Source organism: Corvus moneduloides, chromosome 2, assembly GCF_009650955.1.
Source record: "Corvus moneduloides isolate bCorMon1 chromosome 2, bCorMon1.pri, whole genome shotgun sequence".
Taxonomy (NCBI): Eukaryota; Metazoa; Chordata; class Aves; order Passeriformes; family Corvidae; genus Corvus; species Corvus moneduloides.
The window spans coordinates 112971822-112994916 of NC_045477.1; the positions used below are offsets into that span (position 1 = coordinate 112971822).

Sequence of the window (23095 nt, forward strand, 5' to 3'; positions counted from 1 at the left end):
GATAATGCATAACAGCAAGAAAAGGGGAGTGAGTAAGATTAACAAAGATCTCTTTAAGTCGGTGGAAACTTAATTTGAATGTATAAAACTGGGGAAAAACTTGCTAAGTATTTTAAAACCGATGTGTTACAAAAGAAGAATTGTTTGGGAGGTCTCTGGGTGTTATAAATACATCCACTGACCGAAACCAGGTTGGGACTGACACACGAGAAATTCCCCTTGGCTGACTCAATTCAAAGCAGAGAGACCACACGACGTGGGCATTCCCTCACAGTGGAGTTTGATAAAGGATTCACACTGACAGACTCTTTTGCACTCCTTATTTCTAGAATAGTGAACAAATGCCCCAGAGCAAAGCAGCGCTGAGGGTTTTGAGCTCAATTTTCTCAAGAGAACACTGCAGATACAGATTTGCATCTTGCTAGCAGCAAATGTTTATTCCACAATATTTTGGGCACCGATGTGAAAAAACATGATACATGAGAGGGAATGCTGAGACCAACATTCTGATCCCTTTTAGAGTACCTAAAACAAGAAGTAACTTTGCTGAAATCAACGAACATACATCTTGATCCATGCAAGCTGCTTTAAATGCAGAACTTAAATTTGATTTCCAAACTTCTGGCAGCAAGTCTGATGAGAGCCTAAACTGCTACCACCATAACCTGTGAGTCCTCTGGTTCTTCTGCTCATGTCAAGATTGTTAACAGTACAATGAAGTATTTATTCCTCCTTCAGACTGGAAGCAGGAGAACAAATTATGGCATATTAAAGTAAGTTTTAATGTGTAATAACCATATTAGTAAGGTCTTAATTGCTTTTGTGCCATAGCAAAATTAAAATAGTGGAGAAGCAGATGAATGAGGAATGTACAGGAATAAATATATGTCAAATACGAAGATAGAGAACACTATCTGCAATGGAATTGTTTGGTAATATTACAGCGGTATTAAAAGCATAAGCACTCACACATTAACAGACAGTAATTAAAAAAACAAATAACATGAGTGCAACTATGGCCAGAAACACAACCTAATGGTGGCTTATATCAAAATAGCTGACTTCAGATTCTAAAGTTCAAATCAGTGTTTGGAAATGATGGTGAGCTCATCTTTGGAAATCAGTTTTTTAACCTCTCCTTTTCAGGTGATACTTAAGGTAATCTGAAGTATAGAGCTAAAACATGATTTTTTTCAACAACCATGTCCTACTGGCTAAAAAGATCTCACTGCCAGAAATCTGGAAGATTTTTTTTTCTAAACACTGAAGTAAAATTTCAAGATGCCTGTATTCCCAATTACTTGCACTAAAAGTTTATAGATGAGAAATAAAATTGTGGTTTTGGTTTAGTAGTTCTAACTCTTGGTTTTTATTTTTTATTCCTGTAATCATTGACATTTCCATCTACAAAATACAGTCTGTTACACTTAGCAAAACAGCTGCAAGGCACTTATTTCCACTCTCTGGGGTTTCTATAGGTTGAAGCTGGGTATGAGTTTAAAGAAGAGTAATTTATGAAACAGAAAGTTGAGGATATTTCATTTGCTTACTTCTACTTCCAGAGTTTACTTTTTATTAGGGGAATCTGCAACTAGTATGGCAAATCTGAAACCCATGCTCACAGAGGTGCATCTCCTTCTGTATTTCTAGACCAAATGCAGAAACATCTGTAATGAAGAAAAACTTCAGTAGCTTTTTCAATGACATGCCTAAGTAGAAGGTGTATACATATATTTGGGGAAACACAGCATTTAACCGTTTTGGATAAATAAGAAACTGGCAATTTCCTCTCATTTGCCACACCACTGCTCAAGGGTCTGCCTGAGAAAGAATGAAGTCTGGAATGGAAAATGGTAGTCTGTCACAGATCCTTCCTCTCTGCCTGTCAGTTTTGCAATAAACAAGGCTATCAACCCCTTGCAATTTAGGTAAATATTTCTAATGATGTTACAGTTCAATTACTGTAAAGAGCTAATAATCTAAAAGATCTCCAAAACTGATTAAAGAAAAGGTAAGTTACTTAACTGATGATTATAAGATTCAGCACTGCAAGAAACTAGTATTAAACATAGATTTATGAAGAAGCTTACTTAGACAGAATGCTAGGCACAAAACCTTTTAGTTAAATGAAGACTACATTCTGGATTCAGTGAAAATTACTCTGTTTTTATGATGCTCCTTTCTTCCACTGATTTTATCTGTGCAGATCAAATGGCAAAATTCTGCAAAATATTACAGTTCAGTAAGTATCTTCACTGCAGTAGGATATGGAAGTCTAAAAGAGAGAAAATGAACTGCTTTAGCATGCTGAATCTCCAGAAAGCACCTGACAAGCCACAAAAAAGGGAAAAAAGCGAAGCGAATCAGCACAGGGGGAAAATGAACTTGAGCTAGCAAAAAGGTGCTTTTGTAAAAGAAAGAAAGTGGTTGAACACATAAACATTTATGTACATATTTCAGAACCTCAGAGTTACTGCAATCCCCTTCTGTGTTAAAGCCCTCCAAGACCCAAACACCAAATGTCAACCCACTGCGGATAATTTTTAGTTAATCTGAGAGCAATTCTCCTCAGATATGTATTCACCATTTTTAAGAGTTTTCCCATTCTGCAGATTTCACTAGCTGAAAAATTAATCAATACTGCAAGGGCAGGTACTAGCAAGGCAATCACTGAATGAAAATGTGCCCCATCTATTAAAATACAAGAATATCTTTCATGAAATGGGTAATACCCCTAGCTTTTACAATGCACTAGAGTGTATTTACTCGTTAAAGACTCTTCTTCACAAAATTATGCAAAATGAAGTATTTTAAGAAGATGAAGAGGAAAGAAAGAATCTTCCTGGGCCAAATTAAAACCCAGAGACATAATGCTAGAAAACATTTAGTTACTTCTGATCTGTGCTTGTTACTGTAAAGCCAGGATACTGTGAAGTAAACCAGCAGTCCTTCTACTGACCTCATCCTGCTCATCACCTACTTCCACTAACGTCTTTCCTCTTGCTTTTCTTTTCTTAAGCCCTCTCTGCCTGCACACAAAATATTTGTTTCTAGAGGAAAACTACTGTGTTCCCTAAATCGATGGCATATGCTTTTGCTTGAACAAGACCTACGTGAACAGGATGCCTCCAAGTGCATTTAGGAGATGTAGTGCTAAATTGTTTCTCAAACTGCAAAATATTGCTGCAGTGTGGTTCCAGACAACTAATTCCGCTGTAAACTTTGAGGAAATAAAGTAGCCAGCACCATCTCTTCAAATAAAGGATGTTGAAGTATGCTAATAATCTACCTCGGTGTTCTTCAGGGGAGGATGCCATTTTTTCTCTCCTTAATTCAAAACTGTGCAAGATGAGATGATATTTGAATATTGTTTCACTAGACATGATGTGTGCACTTACATTTCAGTTCCTGAGGAGGGGGAAATAATGATATATAAATAGCATCACTTAACCACCAAACCCAGCACAGAGGAGGTGCACTCTCCACGTAATGGGGGGACTGACCGTGTTTTGTTGTGCATGCATCTTTTACAGATTCTCATCAGAATCTGTTACTTGGTACAGATTCTTGAGTAGAAGTGACAGACTTTATATGAAGCTGTACCATTGAGCAGCAGGCTGGCAAGGAATAAATGTTGCTCAGGAGGTTAGACATACACAGCTGTAGAGATTGTGAAATTCAACCTCTGCCCTTAAAAATAAATACCTTGAAAAAATGGGAAATTCTAGAACAGTGACATCCAAATGAATATAATAATTTTTCCTGTAATATATGGGTTTGAGCCTTTTCTATTTATGAATGACAAGTGAAAAAAAATCTTTTTTCGGAAACAAAAGCACAACAAAACATTTGCTATTGCCCTGAATACTAATGATGGAAGACTGTTGCTATGGTGATGCTAATTTTAACGCTCTTGCCTGTGGACTTCATATGAACTGCCCGTTTTAACTTTTGCAAATGTCATTTACAAAATGAAAACCCATTAATGACTGGTGAGGGCACAATGTTCCACTTTAATTAGAATAATAAGGAATGCTGATGCACAAAGTACAGGTTTGTGAATTGCTACAAAGCCCACACTGTCAAAATTAATTACCACTGATGGGGACTTTGTTCTATTTTTTTTTTTTTTCCAAAGGAAGCTTTAGAATAATACAACTGTAGCTTGACTTGAAGTTGAAAGCAGGCTTTCCTTTTAATACCAAGGTGGAATAAAGAAGTTTCTGAGACTGACAGTACAGTAAAAAGTACAACACAGCTTTGAACTGACTGAGTCATGCTAAAGGAGCACCAATTGCAGCAACAGGGAAATGAAAGTGCCAGTGCTCCCAGGAAAAATAAAATATTTTTCAGCTAAATACCTGCTCAGAAAAGCTGTTAGGATTTGGAAAAGAGAGTTGGTGTTTTTGAAGAACTTAAAAAAAAAAAAAAATTGAGTGGATGCTGGGATACGGTTCTGGTTTAAGTTAGTGGGGTATTGCTATTGCAAAGTCCTGAGACAGGTAAGTGATGTTTAAAAAAACCAGCATAGATAGTAATAGTAATCTCTTTTGTAATGCACCAAGACCTTGCAAATCATGAGCATACATCTCTCATGAGAAGAGAAAAAACTTGTAACTACCATTTCTAATTTTGGGGCAATGTCTGAGCATATAAAGTAGGTGCTATGCTGCTAACAGCATGTCAGTAGTACTGACTTCAGTGAGGAAAGTGTACTGCAATGAAAAGCATCACAGACAGCTGCTGAGAGTACATTATACAGACTAATTGTTATTATTAAATATCTCCATTGTAGCGCTGCTTAGAGAATCTAATTTAGAGTTGAGATCCATTGTGTTGCATCCTGCATTAACAGAAAGGAAACTTGCCTTCTCTTGTGAAGAGCTGAGCTAGTGAAGCACTTGATTTGTCTTTATGCTACATCTTTGGTTCAGTGTGAGATTGCTGGAAGTGCGACTGGTGTGAGGCTGAATAGCTGCTAAAACTTTTTTCTAAATTCTCATTCATGATAAACTATGGTTTAATGAGTAGTCAAACTTTTTTCCAGCATCACCAGTATGAAATCCACTCTCAGTCTATTGGTATACTCCAGTGCTGTTTTAAAACAGCCTGGCCAATTTTGCCCTTGAATTGCTGGCTATTGTGCAAGCCTCTGTACTTAAATACAACTCTGCACTCAAGATGGCTGGAATTTCATGGTATTGTACTAAAGAGAAATACAGCAAAAAAGATAGATTTGACTGAGAATGATTGTGTCTACCAAATCTGATTGTAAGTTTTTCTGCCAGTGATTGGTAACTTAGAGCTTGTTTTCCTCTTGCTGTTTGGTTCGTGCAGAAGTAACTGGGTCACCACTGAACAGCACTGGCATCATAGACCCTCTTCAGTGAGCACCCACTCTTTATATAGGGTTGTTCAGAGAAGGGCTTTATGTTGAAAATGCCATTGACTATAATTTTTGCAGACAATACCAGTATGCTCCTGTGCTGAATGCAGCTGTACCTGGTGGGATGCACAGCCATGAGACAGCAGGCTGCTCTTGAGAGCCACTGGGCTCAGGGCTAATCCACACTTCTGCAGTACCTTGCCCTATGATATATTATTTCAGAACAAGAAGGGACAAGGCTCTCTTCTACTCAGTAGGAAAAACCTTAGCAGCTAGTCAGAATCAGAGGGAGCCAGAGCAAACAGTAATTTACAAATACAGAGCTGATGTGTGTTAACAAACTGATGCTTCTAAATTAAAGTTTGGTAGCTTCCCAATACACAGATATTAGAATTTATGGAATTAATCTGAAATAAAGGGAATAATCTGAGTGAACTGCCTCAGAGAAAATTGTTACTAAACACCGTTACCAAGACAATTAGCTTTTTACAGTTTACTCTCCAGGCACCCCAGAGAAGAAAGTGATATTTCTGACAATGTCAGCCCCTGCCAACACTAATGGACAAAGAATTCAAGGGGTTTAAGTTAAAGGAGCCTGCTGGCATGGAGACTTCTGTGGGATCAAGATCACTTCAGTCTTCTTCAAGACAGGTCAGACACGTGGATAAGAAAGGAATATTTTTGTTGTTCCTTAAAATTCTCTGTTAATCCATGTGAATGGGTAGAATGTAAAAAAAAAGCCTTTTGTGTAGAGGTATAGTGAGGCATCCAGTGGTAAGTAACCAAGAAATAAAGATGCTCCAAACTGTAATGTGGAATTAGATGATGGAAAGAGTAACAGTGCCTCCAACAACTTCTAAGTTCTTATCACATATTTCATATTCTGTGCAACAAAATACTTTGAACTGTTACAATTCATTTTATGACTATTAATACAGTGAACACAGCATCTTTTAATGAGACAATAATGGCTGAGGCTGAATTAGATTACTGCTAATCAGAGTGACTGAGTACCAAGTAAAAATCCCTCAGAAGAAGAGAATCAGAAAGAAAAAAATATAGTTGTTTGGTGTAGGAAAAGGAGATAAATTATCTTAAGGACAAGCAACACTAAATGTGTAAGTAGGCATAAAGTGCATGGGATAACCAACAGAAGCAGCAAAACACTGTGTGAAATAATAGAAATGTCAGCAGAGAAACAGTGGTGTTTGAGACAAAACATCTATTTTGAGCTTGGGACTTAATAACCATCTAAGGGCAAGTGATATAAACAGGAAAGAAAACTGTAATTAACAAGTTCAGAAGTCATCAGCATAACTAAATTAAACAAAACTCTGAAAGGAGAGGTGAGAAAGTAGAATAAAGAGGGTGGTGGGCTGGAGGCAGAGTTTCCAGTGGGAAGACTGGCTTTGCAAAGGGAGCATAAGAAAGTGAGGGGAAGATATAGAAGAAGCAAACAGTAAATTATTACAACGGAATAATGACAACAAGCCAAGACAAGACATGAAAGGACAGCAGCAAGATGGTTTATTGAAAGTGGTGGAATGACCTAGAAGAAAGTGAACACTGAAAAGATTCTTGGAACTGGATGGCAGGAAATTGTTAGTGACCTTATTAAGAGCTGTTTTAAGGAGAAAATGGAGCAGAAGTTAGAAACGACTGGGCAGGAAAAAAAACATAGACTGGAAAAAGACACAAATTCCAAGAAAAAGGAGGGCAATGTTCTGCATATTGAACAGTGTCAGAGAAAAGATTTGTCTTGTTTTATCAAGGGCAGTCCTGAAGAAAGACTTCCATGTAAGGAAAGAAGGAGCAGATAAGCTTCAAAGAAAATACATCACTAGAAATCTAAAGTCCTAAACAAGTCATTTTGATATGCTCCTAATGTCTAAGGGACTGAAGAAGTTAAGCAAATAGACTTGTTCTCTCATATCCAGATACTTGATGTCACAAGTGTCATTCTTTCAATTTCTTATTGTGAAATATACCATCTGTAACTTGCTATTACTTCAATGAAACCTGTTTCAAACAAGAATTTTCTCCTTCAAATGAATAGTGCTTTTCAATCCTATTTCCCCTCACTGTGACAAGCCCTTTCCTCTGAATTCCTACTGCTGCAGAGTACTGTGGCAGCAGCTTGATGAATATGCCTTCTTTTGTTGGGGTCAGACCATATGGTTTATCATTGGTTGAGTAGTCCTTCTCTTTTATTTTTTTCTGCTAATTTCTAAATAGTGTTCAAACAAAACCAAAAACAAAACAAAACAAAACACCAAACCAAAACCCCCCCAAACAAACAAACAACAAAAATCCCCCAAACATCCCAAACCCCCAAATTCACACACATTGAAATTAAAGATTATTCAGATTGGTACCTGCTGTAATTTTAGTTTAGAGATACTTCAAGGAAATTATATAATCTGAATCCAAACAAAATTCAGAGCTGTCTAATGCGCTTTTCAGTTACCTCTGAAAGTACAGAATATGTCTGTCATTTGGAGACAGCTTTTCCTTTGTGCTTCACAAAGGCAGTGACGAAACATACAGCAATTTTTGAATTATAAATGCAAGCCCTCTATACCTCCTGAAACTACCATTGTGGGGTTTATATTTAAAAAAAGACCCCAAAGCCTATACTTTTGGGTTGGTGAATGTCGCTGAATGATGTCTTTTGTCCAGCTACAGAGTTTAGTTTTCTGCTTGAAACTGCCTAATTTCAGAATGTTTTTTTAATTAACTTGAACTAGCATTGTCTTAGAGAAGACACATTGAATATCAACATTGTGCCATAAAAGCAAACTTTAATATTCAATGACTATGTTTTTATAGTCAAGAATCAGCAAAACACAGCAAAAAAGGAATTGAACATCATGCGGTAGCTAAAAGCTGATTAATATACACAAAAGTATTTCACAGTAGAACTTCTCATTTACTAACAAAATCTGCTCAGTTAAATTGGAGCTGGTGATAAAATGGAAGCAGAGGATGCTTTCAAGCACAGAAGTAAATATAAATTAATGACATGCAACACTGTAATCAAGATGTAAGAAAAACTACCATAAATGCAGGCTTCTTTACTTCAGAACTTCTCTCAGTTTAGCTGTTTAATCATATTTATCAAATGCAGTACATGATTTATACATTCCAGGGATTCTCAGCAAACATGGTTAAAAAAAATCCTCACTGATGAGAATTTTGCTTTAAACATTTTTCAAATTGTTCCTTAACTGTTTGAGCAGAGGTAGTCCCAGGAGTAACAGAATGCATATATGTGCTCATAACGTATTTTTTAACCTTAAGATTCCTATCAAATTTGCATTTTTAGACCTCCAAGTGAACCCTTCACTAAGGGAACATTCATATTGTTATTCTCTCTATGTTTATATCTGAAACTAAATTACAGATCGGTTTCCTTAGGGACGCATCCAGTCTTTACGGCTGTATCTTGTTTACTGCGGCTGCTGTTGCTGCATCAAGTCACATTTGCAATCGCTTTAACTTTTTTCTATGCTTTCTGAAAAGGTAAGGTCAGCTAAGAGCATTGCCATTGATGAAGTCCTAAAGTTAAAAGCAATTAAGCAGAGTTAAACTGAAGATGAAACAGTAGATAAAAATCACTGATCTGGGAGGACATATGCAGCTTCTGATTTTCTAATGAAGGTGCAGTTTTACTGTGTTTCAGCAGGCAGCAGAATCTCTTCACTTTTTGTCACAACCTTTACAATGTTAAAATGTGTATCCCTTTGCTAATAGAACCTCCAGGATGGCAAATGGTGGATTGGAAAATAGTGCTTGGAAATAAAAATTATTTTATTATTTCAGTATTTTTATTCAACTGAAATTTAATTTCTTTTTGTCTTCCTCACATTCCTTTATTCCATATTTTCAGGTCAGTACATTTATATGACCATATATCCTTTAGCTCATATCTCCTTGAGATGATTATGAGCTAGTTCCTGCTGCAAAAGTGTCTCTTAATCATTAACAAAGTCTAACACCCATGTCTCAACTAGAAATGCTTTGGGTATGATTAAAATCTTATCATGGTGTTCCATGTTGGTGATATAGTTGAGGTATTTGTATGGAGTTATCTATTCCCGTGCCAAACAGTAATTTTCTAGCTACTCTTTACATTTTAATTCCATGCCTGTAACGTTTCTTTCTAACAAATTTTCTTAGTATGCTTCATGCAGGGTGTCATAACCCTCAAGCATTAAAAGTTGTACAATATTTTCTCCAATAATACAGCTTTTAAGCAAAAAAATGGAATTAGATTTGTTGAAAAATGAAGCACAGAAAAATGTATCTTTGCCGCTCTACTCCTGTATTAGCTTTGCAGTAGTGAACAGAAAAAATATCTTGATAAAGAAAACCAGGAGACAAGTACATAATAAAATTCAAAAGACAATCTGGGCTATTTACTAGCCAGATATCTAAAGCAATTTTTTTCTACTTAAATATTAAAATAATAGAAATTTTCCTGCAGACATCTAGATAAATATAAAATACCTGAATAAGACTGTATTATCATGGTTTTAAATATTTATTTTTCTTTAAAAACCTTTACTTACTGCATAAAAATTTTAACGTTAAGACCCACAACTCAATTGGCCATTAAATTTCATTAACATAATAGTGCATAAGTTCACATTATGAAGTGTGAAGTAAGTGAAGAATAAAACTCATACTAATAACTTTGCACATATTTACAGCAACCTTAATTCTTAGTAACTTATTGCTGTATTGAGTTTGTGCCCCCCTCAAGGTCCTAACCTAACACCTACACACAGCATTTATACTAACAAATTTTGGCCCTGCTGAAAAGGAGGAGGGAGGACCTTGACACACAGAGTGGGTAGGTGATAAGTAGCAAAGTTTGACCTCTACTCACTATTCCACTCTGTAGGCTGTAGACACCACTCAGTGACCCTGCTAGGGTGGTTATATAATGTGTGCTGCTTGTATTGTACCATAATCTCATTTTCTGAGCTCAATTGCCATGGAAAATGCAATGCCATGAATGCTTGTATTACAAAAATTACTTGTAAGAAAAGCAATTCATTCAGAGATAAGATGCATTTTTTATGGTTTGTTTTTCTTAAATTATCTAGCAAGAGATTTCTTAAAATAAAAGTTTATCTGATGAATACTTGAAATTCAAAACATAAGTAGCATGCAGGAGGCTGCTAGACCTAAAGATCGTATTTGAAACTATAATTTATCTCATAAAATTCAACTTTTAAAACAGAAAATGAGAAATAAGCAAAATGAATATAGATGATTTGGTCATTCTTAATCTATTAATAAGAATCTTTCCTTAAGTCTAACTGCAACCTTACTGACATTTATATAGTTCTCAATTAATTCATTTTATGTGTCCCTTAGAATCTGTACTACCTACGTGTAGCATACACACAAATTAGTTCTCAGGATTTAAGGTCTAAAGTTAAGGATATCACAGGACTGATGTACAACACAGAACAGATTTCATCTATTACTTGACAAGAAGGAAATAAAAAAATCATTGAAAGGGATCCCATTAGGAGAAAAATGGGCCCAATAATCCATAATCACGATTCAGTAAGTAAAGACTAAACAAATTTCTCACGGCAAGAAGTGTTTGTAAAGACAGGTGGAGAATATTCTGAAAAGTACAAACTTATTGCAGTCAGCAGGAGAACTGGCATCTCAGAAGGTCAGAGAAAGAATAGATTCATGAGCAATTCAGCAGGTTCCATGCATTAATTTTGAAAAAGAATCCAGGAAAACACCTGACCTTGCCCTGACAGACAGGCCACTTATGGAAACAGAAACAGCCCAGCTGGCGTGGCCGATTATTGCACTCTCAGTCTGCTCTCAGTGTTGCATGGCCTCAAGTGCCAATATGAGAACGTTCCACAGTCCACCAAAGCTGGGCATCCACAGCAAATAGAGCTGGAAATGGAAATTGTACCTGGCCATACCCACTGCTTTCTCATTGGTATTGAGACCTTTCTCAACACACAATTAGTAATTATACTCCTGCCATGTTTTAGACTGATGAGATCACAAAGAAGACAAAAAAAGGCACAGTAGCTGAAGAGGGATCCATTTAATGCTGACTCCCTTATTATATGGATGGAATTTTTTGTGCGTGAAATGGAGAAATCGTCTTATTTGTGGAGCTGGCTGCATTAGAAGGGACACTGGACCAAGGGTAATGCAGGCAATGGATGTGATAAGTGCTGCTTTGGAGAAGCTGTCAGTCTTTGGAGGAAACAAAGGAAGTATGAGACTTCTTGTTATAACATGAATATGTAAGGAATCTGAGATATTGTTCCCCATTTCCTTGCGTATTACATTGGACAGTTGTCAGAAATTTTCTCCTCTTTGTCTGTCATCTAAATTAAGTATGTAATTGATCTTAAAAAAAAAGAAAATTCTGACAGGCAAATCTTTCTATTTTTTTCCTTAATGTGTCTAATCTTTTCAAGTTCAAAGCATTCCAGGGGAAATCAAACATAATTCCTGTTTTAGAATCCTGCTTATTAAGCACACTGTTTAAAAGATGGGCTTTGAATAGACGGCAGTACATTTTAGCTATCAGGAGCAGCTGTAAAATCTACTTTTCAGTGGAAGATTTGGCATATACTCTATAAAATAGGACCATATTGTATAGATGCCACTCAACTTTGTAAAGCTTATATTGGCTGTGTAATTTTTCATTCATTTACTTCAGGTGTTAAGTGTAGCCAGGATACATTGAACAACTGGAGTAAAACAAAGCTAATAGAAATGAAGTAAAATTCAAGCAAAAATCACATTCCATTTGCAATAAATGTAACAACTTCAGCTACAATAAAAGTAAAATATTTAAGGTTATGTAATGATATTCTATTATACTATAAATACATGAACTCCTTGTACAGTACCAAAAATTTACTTTTTCACACTATTGCCTATAAAACCAGTTCATTTATTAATCTCCTAGTCTCAGAGCTGGAAAGCAATGACTAGCTGGATTTAATAAATTTTAAATGTTGATACGTTCCCTTTCATTAGGAAAACAGAAAAGTCAGATTCCATCTAAAATTCTTGCCCAGCTCATTACCTGCATGACACATTTTAAGATTTAACCTGCACAAAAATTATCCTTGCACTGCTTAACCCCTCTGTAATGCTTAGCAGTATACACTCTTCATGAGCATTTGTACTGAATGAATTTGGAAACAAAGCTTAAGAGCTTTACTCTCCACTTAACTATGAGCAGTGTCCTATCAAGAGGACCAAGTGTTGTGTGGCACCCAAGGAAGCTCCTCTCCACCCTCCACAACAGGTGCTATGTTTATGGAGGGAAAGCACATGGTTTCCCTCACTTACTGCCCCAAACCAGAGGCTACAGCCCTGCCCTCAGCCCCCACACCAGCTAGGATACACTAAGATTGCTGCTGAGTGCTTATAATTCATTTTAAAACAAATTAAATCCCCTTCAGTTGCTTCTTATTTGAGGGCAGTAACTCCCCACTGACAGATGGTAACGAGGAGCAGACCCACTGTCTTCCTTGAGTGCTCTCGCTCAGTCAGCAGGAACACATCAGTTTATAACCTCTGCTTTCATTATAAAGGTAGTTAAAGGCTCAAGATTTCTCATTTATTTACACTGCGAGTTTAAATTTTTGTGACAAGTTTTGGAACCAAGGCTTCACAACCCTACAAATCATAAAGAAAACCTCTGGACTTGGACAAAGCTCTAAGAAATATCATTTAGGTTTTTATGCCAGACAGCATAAATTTACATCACATAAAGGCAAACTGAAAAGCATTATATTTTTTCTTTCCTTCACAATAGTTTCAATTTTCCTATGTAGAGTTCAGAATTGAAATACAGGAAAAAATCATAGTAACTATGCTTTTAAGAAGCCAAAATAATACATTTTTTTGTATTTGGTAGATAGGTTAACTGTCAGCCATACACATGGTTTTCATAGCTTGCTCATAGCTTCACTCACTACATATACATAATCATACATTATTTATTTATGGTTCTCCATGCCTCTCTCTGCTCCATCTGACAGATATTTCCTCCTTCCTTTTGTGCCTTGTACTTATCTACACTCTGCAGAAGAAACAATTAACCCAAGTGATTTTCTCAGAAAAGCATCTCTTCGCTTTATTTTATCTTAGCAGAATTTAATTCAGATACATTCATTTATCCTGACTCTAAGTTGAACAAAAGTAAAAGAATCATGGCTTTAATCTGTTTGCTTTTACAATGAAAACTCAGGGGTCTTAGCTTTTTTTTTTCCTGTGTTGAAATTCTGCATGGTTAAACAACAATTAAAAGGGAGATTAAAAATTAAGACAACAAAGAAGTATGTTTATAGAAACTGGCCTGCTAGATCTCCAGTGTGAAGTGGGGAAAGAATGAAGGATCTATACCTAGCAAAAATCTATTTCGCAAGCTGATACATTAAATGCAAATCAAATATTCTCATAGGAAACTACAATGTGGAAGAGAGTGAGCAAGTGGAGATGCCTTGTCCTTGGAGTTAGCTCACTGCATAGCTAATTTATAGAGAGAGGCTCACATGGATCTTCTCAAGGAGTCAAAGCTGTGCTCCTGAGAATCCAGCTTTGTCCTCAGCAGGACAAAGTTCAGTGAACTGCTATAATCTGTATAACAAAATAAGCTTGGCTGGGAAATAACTTGGAAGGTTTCCTTTGTGGGAAGCACTGAGATGAAAGACTACTGTATTTTTGCAAAAGCATTTTAAATCCTTCAAAAGAATGGGCACAGCAAGAGGGTAAAAAGACAGACACTATTAAGTGGCAAGTCAGATACACGGAGGAAGAATAATGTCAAAGATTAGTGCAAATATAGAAGTCACACCTACTAGATTTCAACACATCACGACGGCAGGACTACTGAATATCTTCTAGACATAAAGTATGTTGCAGACTTCAATCCCACTCCTACTCCTTAATCCGCAGCAACAGAGATCTCCTAGCGCTGAATAATGGACAAGTTTGCAGAGCAGAGGGTAAGAGACACACAAGAGAGATGCAAACATGGTTCAGAGTAGAGCTGCTTGATGTCCCCTTGTGCCCTGGGAGGACAGACACTGCAGAGGGATTGGGTTGTGCAGCATGACCAAATACTTCTTCTGGTGTTGCAAAATGGAAAATAGACATTTGATTTTGTTACCTGTCACTGATTTGGAGCAGCTTCTCTATCTGTTTGATTGGAAGATAAGAACATGCATGTGCATGCATGCACATGTGAGATCCCTTTCATCATGGGGTGAGCTCTGCTAAAATGTGATCTAACCTGAATTACAATGTAAAAATCCGCTGCCTACCTACATTTATTGCCTGCCTTTTTTTAGAATTTGAGACTCTTTTTTTATGTTTTAACACATATTCAGTAGTCTTTGAGGTGTACATTTTTTCCATTTGCTTTTCAGATTTCTAATGTTGAGTAATTGCCTGTTTTGTCTTCTAAAAACTTAAATTTAGAAATTTTAATGAATACCTAAAACATTAATAAAGTGTATATGCCTGTGCCTGCTTCTTCCTTTCCATTTCCTAGGTTGCGCTGCAGTGAGAGCAGGATCAAGGTCTTCAAAGAACAGGACTGATTAAACCAAAAACTGCTTTTTACAGTTCTCTCCTTTTGTAATCTAATAAAACCTTTAAGTTCTGTACTAGACACAAGGAATATATCAAGGAGAAAAAACATGAAAAAGGATGGATAAAATGTGTCTTCAAGCAATTTTACAAGTTTTAACTCAGAGGCAAAGCAGAGGGTTTTTTAACACAGTAGCAACTCATGGTCTGAGCAAGTGCTCAGTGCCACGGCAGCCACGTCCCCCTGCAGTGTGGGATACTTCTGCTGTCCTGGTACACAAAAACTAGATTTCCTCAGTTTGCTGGGGAAGAGAAAGGTGGGGCTGAAGTTCTGGTCTAGCCTGTCATCTCCGTAAGGAGGGAAGCACATGAAAGGGTGCAAGGAAATGCAGCAGCTGATGCAAGGCCATTAAAAGGCAATTTTCATGAGGCTGACACTAGGCCAAGAAATCACCAAATGCCAGACACTGGGAACAGCTGAAGCAGGTTGTACACTGTTGATAATTATATTGTCCATGGCAATGTTGCCTATACAAATACAATTTGAAACAAAAAAATCCAAAACCAACTGGTGTGAATAAGCTCAAGAGGAATTACTGAAGTAATAGCTTTAGAAGCAGCTAGTTGCTACAGATTAATCAACTGTATACAAATGAAATTTTAACCAGGAAAATCACAGGTCTTGAAGATACCTAACCATAAATAAGCATTGCTGCTGAAGATTTAGCATGAAGTGCTGCCTGATTTATGGATTATTGAGAGCAATATCATCGCAAATGGGAAAGTGATGAGATAAAACAGTTAAGCATCAAGGGAAAACCAGATAAAATGAAAACCAGTAAAATGTATAGCAAATCTGGTTACTGAAGAGGGCTAACACCAATATTCTACATTGATGACAGAAAGAAAATTATGTAAACATGAAGAGAATGCTACCTGTATCTTCTTAGCCTTCATGAAGTTCTTTTAGAGAATTAACAATAGAAAAGAAATGCATCAAAGATTAAAGGCAGAATAGGTTTATTTTAAAAGCCAAAAAGTACAGAAAACAATTTAGTTGCTTGTAAATATGAAATATGAGTGATGAGAATGAATGAAAAAAAAAAGAGTGAGGACAGCTGGAGAAGGCAATAGATACATCAGCTCAGTAAGACACATTAAAGCTTGAACACTTTGTTTTACATCTCAAGGACAGCAAGTTTTTCTATAAAAGATGTGGCTAATTTAAAACTTTAATTAAACTAGTAATGTATGACAAATGTGCTTGACTCCCTAACCAAACTATCAGTAATTTGGTACAGGCTCCACAGGAAGTAAAGACCTGAGCTGTAGCCAGGCCAAGAACTCCTCTAGAAACAGGGGCAGAGTGACCCAGTGAGCATTGATGCACACGAGCTTGGAACACAGGTTGTGTGAGTAATACATGAATAGCAGGTGGCTTTTCCAAGAGTCATTTATCAAAGAACAAAGAAACCCGTGGGTACAAGGAGGCTCACACATATCCTTCCTGCTGTATTAAATTTGGCTACAAGTCAACCACTTTATCCCGTAGCTTTGACAGCCTACGGGAGCCACCTTTGAGCTCTCCCTGCTGGGCAGCATGGCTGCACGGCAGTGACCTCCCCTTAACCAGGGACACCTCTCAAGGTTATTCCTTGAGGCAGAAACCTTTCTACAAATAACCAATCTTTGGATGAGTCCAATTTGAGTTCTCTAAACTGCAACTGGACTGGATACCAGGTACTCTCCCCTGGAGCTGGGACCCCTCTCAAGGATTGAGATTCCTTACCTGAGACTAAGAAATCTTTCCTTACCCAAGGCAGAGAGACCCCTTATTTATGGATTCTTGGTAAGTGGCTGGTAGCATGCTAAATAAATATTAATGAAATCCATGTAGTCATTTCCTTTAGGCATACACCATTGTCCAAGTCTGAGACTAAGGCTGGACCTAGCCACAGATAAACTCCGTCAGGAGTTTAGAAAGCAAGGGGGTCTGCTCTGAAACTCATGACCCATTGGGAGGGTCTACCTTACCCTTTGGTCTCTGTGTAAATCATTCGAAATAGATTTGAACTTGATTTTCTTTTGTATAATGTAGTAACTAATAGAGCGAACCTTGCCATTGAACTTTATTAAGCTGCACTTTTATAAATTCATATTAAACCCATTCTTGTTAATACTTCTGACAGTGATTCTTCAAGTGATCTGAATCACTCATTTGTAACAAACTGGTGTAGTTGGCAGGATCCTAAATCAGCATCCATGGCATAATGCTACAACAGTTTATGGCAATTGAAATGTTTTTTAAAGTAAACAAAATAAACATATTCCTTTGAATTTGTAAATGGCCTAGAACAGAAGACTAAAAAGTAGGAAGGAGTAAGCAAGGCCAGAATTGACCATTTTAGCCAGTTACCCCAACTGCTGGATGTGTCACTGACAGAGGTGCCAAGCAGAGCGTGAAATGTATTTTGTGCCTACTTTAAGAATTGCCAAACTCCTCTCCCCATAATGGCAATTCCTGCCATGTGAAAGAGAAAAGGAGGATCTTTGTCTTCACATTAGTGCCATAAACTGAGTCTTACACGCCAGAGCACTGACTTGTTTTCCAACATGTCTCTGGTAGACTGCCCCTCCTTCTTGATGGAGCTTTCCAGTTTCTCTGTGACTGTTTCATTATTCATAGCCAAATACAAACATCAGAAAACTTGCAAGATTAATGCAACAGTAAACCAGCTTAGCCAGGTATGACTGAACCTCTGAAATGCACTACAGAGTTTCCTTCATGCATAACTCAAGTACTTGTTCTAAAGCTGCTGCAGAAGTGAACCCTGTGGAAGTTGCAACTGAAGTGCCACTGCAAGAACCATCTGTAACCAAATGGCTTCAGTGACACTAGCTGAGCTTGCAAAGCATTTAGGGAATATGAAGTGGAACCATGGAAATATGTGTATTAAACAATGTCTCTGTTACTTGCACTACAGTCTTTATAGCTGGTATTGCAACACCTGTCTCCTTCAGAAGCAACATAAGTAGTTCAAAGCACATGTTACAGGTAGAGAACTGAAAATAGAAGAAAAAAATGTATTAAGTCATCTTTTTTTGTTGTTGTTGCATGGTGGCTCTGTTTAGGGCAAGAGAAGCAGGTATCTCCAAATTGTGATTTTTAAAAAATGTTCTGACTTGCTGTGCAGACACATCTCTTATAGCAAACTAGCTTAATTTGGGAACTAGACTCTAAAAGATTTGGCCTTAGGGACTAATTGTCCCTTGTCGTTCCTCAGCTATGGACTTTACCAAGTACTGTCCCTAAAGGAATTCATAGTATTGAATATGTGCATTTTTAGGTTAAAACCCCCTAGAATATCACATTCACAATTCAGAATGTTGGGATTTTTTTGGTTTTGCAAGGCCTGCCATACATACACACAGCGGGCAACGGCACAATTTAAATTATAATCCAGGTACCCCAAAGCTTTATTTCATTTGCAGGTGATTTATAGTAGCATAAACCCAAACAACTTACAAATCAGCGCATCCTACTGTGATTTAGATAACCAGGCTTCTGTGAAATTTATTGCATGCTTTGTTCCTTTTTGTACTTCCCATTTAGACACTATTGGAGCAGTTCACAATCATTTAAGAAAATTACTAGCTCTCCTCTTAAATAAGAAATGTAAATAGCTGGAATGAATTCTTATTTATACTCACTTGATATAATACGGCACTTTGTTCGGTGAGATTGCCCTCTCCCAGGGGCCTTGGACAGAAGCTGTTAACAACAAACAAACAAACAAATAAATAAATAAATGCATACATACATTCATACATGCAAACATACCTAGAAGAGAAATGTGGAGGTCAAACAGGAAAGACAACATTAATCTCTAGAATTACAATTTTACACTCGGCCACGTTGATACAGGTCTGTTTGCTCAGTTGTCCGTGAAGGCAGGAAGGATTAACCTGCTGTTCTGAAACTTCTGTCCTAATCTGAGAGAAATTGAACTCATTCAGCTGCAAAGATAAATACAAAAACTCCTTGAAAGCTAAGCTTACAGAACAGATACGAAGCAGAGCAAGCAACCTATCTTTCTGGCATGCTCATTTATAGGATTCCTCCCGCTAAGGTGTTTGGCTAGGTTTTCTTCTATTTCTTTCCTTGTGTGGTCAGCAATTCCCATCCTTCTAAGAACAGAATTATGCACTTGTTTACATTTTATGTTGAGTGAAGTTACACTGAGAGACCATCTAAGTATTTTGTTTGTTGTTATTCTCTTGCTGACTTGTTCTAAGTGGTGAACATTTTTATTTCTCCACATTACTAATTGTGTCTGCCTTCCAGTAACAGCCAATAATGGAGAAAATGACAGTATGATCACAACTAAGAGAGGAAATAACTTTGCCCACTCTTGTCTATCACAGTGTTAAATGTCAATATCAACTTACAATATAACGAAAATACTTTGTAAAAGAGGTTTTTATAAAACACTTTTGACAAAAGAATTGAAAATTATTTATTAGAGGCAGAGATAATTTATAGTTTAGGCCATAATCAGAGAGATAATGTTTTTATTAGGAGTTTGTTATCTGTCAAACAAAGTAGAACCAAGAATTTTCTTTCTTTAATATAATGATTAAAACAGAAAACATATGAAAAGTGATCTAGTGGAGAAAAAAACAAAGCCTGTTTGCGTCACACAGTATAACCCTTCTTTTTAGTGACCCCTGCTGTTCACAAAGGAAAGCAATTGTTACCAGGACAACTAGGAATTAGCTTCTTGACCATTTGGCTCTATTTTCTTTCCCTCTCTTATTCAAAATAGATACTTTAAAAACGCCATTCCCAAGCTGCTTTATCAAAATCAAAAAATCACAATCCACACAAATAATAACTCCCAATATACATATTTCATCTATTCTGTACCAGATTCACAGAAAGCAGTCTGTAGAATGAAGTATAGTTCCTTTCTCTTGCCTATATATTGGAGTGTGGACAACAAGAATCGGAGGAAAGAGACGAAACATGCTTATAAAAATGGCTGTATAGTCAAATCTTGCTACTTTTGCACGTGAGTTGTGAAGAAGGTCTGGAGAGAGGCTGGGGACTCCACAGAGGGGACACAAATCAGCTGTGGGAGAAACTGGTGCCATTACAGACAGCCTGAAGAGGAGAAGGAAGAGCTGGTAGGAACAGGATACAGGCTGGGGAGAGGGTGAATGCATTTCATATACATTTTGGACAATTATGAGAAGCCAGGGAAAGGAAGGAATATGTTCGGAAGAAAGAGAATCATAGAATGGTTAGAGTTGGAAGGGACTTTAAAGATCATCTAGTTTCAACTTGCCCACAAAAGGCAGAGAACCTCCTACTAGACCAGGTTAATCAGAGCCTCATCCAGCCTGATCTTGAACACCTCCAGGGATGGGGAGTCCACAACCTCTCTGGACAATCTTGCAGTGCCTCTCCACTCTTATAGTAAAAATTCCTTCCTAACACCCAATCTCAACCAGCCATCCTTCACCTTGAGGCCACTTCCTCTTGTCCTATCACTACATGCCCTTGTGAAAAGTCTATCTCCATAAATGTGATAATCCTGTTTCAGATTGCTGGTGGCCAAGGAGTTCTGAAAATTCTACCTCAGCATCTCTGCACATTCTGCTGTTGTCTTCAACCCCCAGCCAGCCATCTGTAGCTAAGTGTCATTGCTTTCCTATTATTTACATTTACACAGATTTGTGTTCTTAAAAGAAGAAAAGTAAATTTCAAAGGTAAGAACCATGAGAACCAGTAACTCACAAAATGTGCAAAAACCAGAATTTTAATTACAGTGTTAGATGTCTTGGAAAAGTAGCACACTGCACTGCCATTGAAGTCTGTAGCATGGCCCACAAACACAGGAGCACAGAACTGTATGCATTTTCAAATACAAATACTCAAATATACACCTAATTTATATATGATCAAGCCCTCCTTCTTGGGCCAGGCACTGCAGTTTGGTTCTGTGTTCATAGACTGCACGGCTGAGTAGCTGTGAAGGCCAAGGCTCCATTGAGCTGCTCCTCCTGGTAGCACGAGCTGCAGCTGCTTGGTTTCTGTGCTCGGCTACAGCCTCAAAGGATGTAAAGATACAATCTGTTACATGATTTGTAGAAACACAAAAAGTATCAAAAATAGAATATTGTAATGTTTTGATGTTAAAAATCTCAAAATAACTTTTAACCCCATTTTCAGGTTCAAAAAAAATTCTTAACCATGATGCTTAAATACTCTTTCCACTTGTAAGAAAAAACTTCTGTAAATATAATTTTGGTGACTGATCCAATATTCCCCATTCTAGATGGAAGCAGGAAATGAAAGCCAAGGAGTTAGAGATCACTATTTAATTTTATACTCAGTTACTACATGATTTCTTTACATGCTCTCATTCAGTAATACTAACCTAATGTGTGCTAATATGTGGTCCATCAACTAGTTTTAAAATGTTTACTCAGTGACAATTGTAAGGTTTCTTACCCATGGCAATTGGCATTGTCTGAGGAATAATTTGAATCAGATTACATTAAGTTATCATTTTGGAAAACAAAATACCCTTCAGTATTAAGTAAAAATTGACCTTGTTACATATTTCTCTCCCAAGCAATCATTAATATTCCCAATGGGAATACTACCAAGTTACAGTTGTTCCACTTTAAGATTTGTTTTTAATTCAATACCTAAAGGACAGAATAGATTGCTGTGTATTTTTCAGAAGATATATTTATTCTGTTGCTTCTGAATTAATCTGGGTAAGAGCTTTGCAGTCATAACTTATTATCACAGAATCTTACATATGATGGTGTTCTTGATCCATTAGAAGAGGAACAAATACTTTTGCTTTCATGAGAGCTAAGTGCTATAGCAATAACAAACAATTCTGTGATGTTCAGCATAATTGGATTTAGTGTTCCTTCAAGAGGTTGCTGTGAAGCTCTCTATAATACATTTCTGGTTTCCTGGATGATTCTAACCTTGCATAAATTTGAGTTGACAAAATGTGCAGTACTTTTTACAGCTATACATAGAGAATAATCATTTCATTTTTGGCAGAAGCCCAGAAGCTGAGACCAGCTGTTTCTTATCTTTGGTTATCAGTACCGGTTTACTATCCATTACAAAACTAGTACAGGTAAATGGTTAAGTCCACCTAAAAGTCTTGCTGGCAGACTTTTTCATATGATGCTCTAGTATTCCTGTGTGCTACAGCACTCAAGAAGCAGACATTTCTTGTTTGCTGGAGTAATTCCGAAGTATTTTATTGCTCGAGCTTGCACAGTGTAAGAACCCATTACCATACACCCAGCTACTTCCAGTGCTGTTGGGACCGAAATTAAATACTACAATGAAATACAGGGCATTTTAAGAGTGAATTTAAATTTCCCCACACTTTATTTGCATTGACATACATTTTAATGGTTACCTACTATTTGAGTTTTATTTCTTTCTGTAGGTGCTCTAAGAGCTGAGACTTGCTTTGCCTGTGAACACGGTTCTTGATGGTAAGCCTACATTCTTACTTGTTTGCAGAATGTACAATGAAAGGTGGCATGCTGGCTCTCTGAACTTCAGTACTGTTTTAATCTATGCAGGGATCTGAATGAAATATTAAATAGGATGATAGTAGTTGATACTACAAAAAATAATCTTATAAATATTTCAGTTTAGCACTGCAAACATAATGAAAAATACATGTATGTTTACCAATAGTAAACTATTTCTCCTTCGGCTATTCAAAGAGTAAATTCAGTATGCCCATATTTAAATGTTACCTTCAGTGGTCCTTATTTAAATAGTCATCACACACTTTTAGTCACCATATGAGTGTACGTTTTTAGTTCTAAATACAAAGAAAAATCTTTTGACTTAATTGTCACTAATGGGTTTTGGACAGAAACCACAAAGAGGCCTTGTGTAGTGTCCATACACTGTTAGATATGTCCTGTCAATTTTTTTTTTTTTTTGCTTTGGTAGAAATTTAATATATTTATTATATATTCCTTTCAGCATTGTGGTAGTCAAAGCTGAGCTCATTTTTACATTCACATTATCTTGCTTGGTGGCAA

General features: G+C 36.9%; 1 protein-coding gene across 13 annotated transcripts in view; it reads right to left on the reverse strand.

The window, feature by feature from the left end:
- Positions 1-23095, reverse strand: part of DMD (dystrophin) — a 1179964-nt gene that overhangs the window by 97863 nt on the left and 1059006 nt on the right. For all 13 annotated transcript variants that reach the window (XM_032100882.1, XM_032100890.1, XM_032100878.1 and 10 more), the window contains one exon: positions 18704-18764. In XM_032100882.1, coding sequence (XP_031956773.1) covers positions 18704-18764 — 61 coding nt within the window. The remainder of the gene's footprint in view (positions 1-18703; positions 18765-23095) is intronic.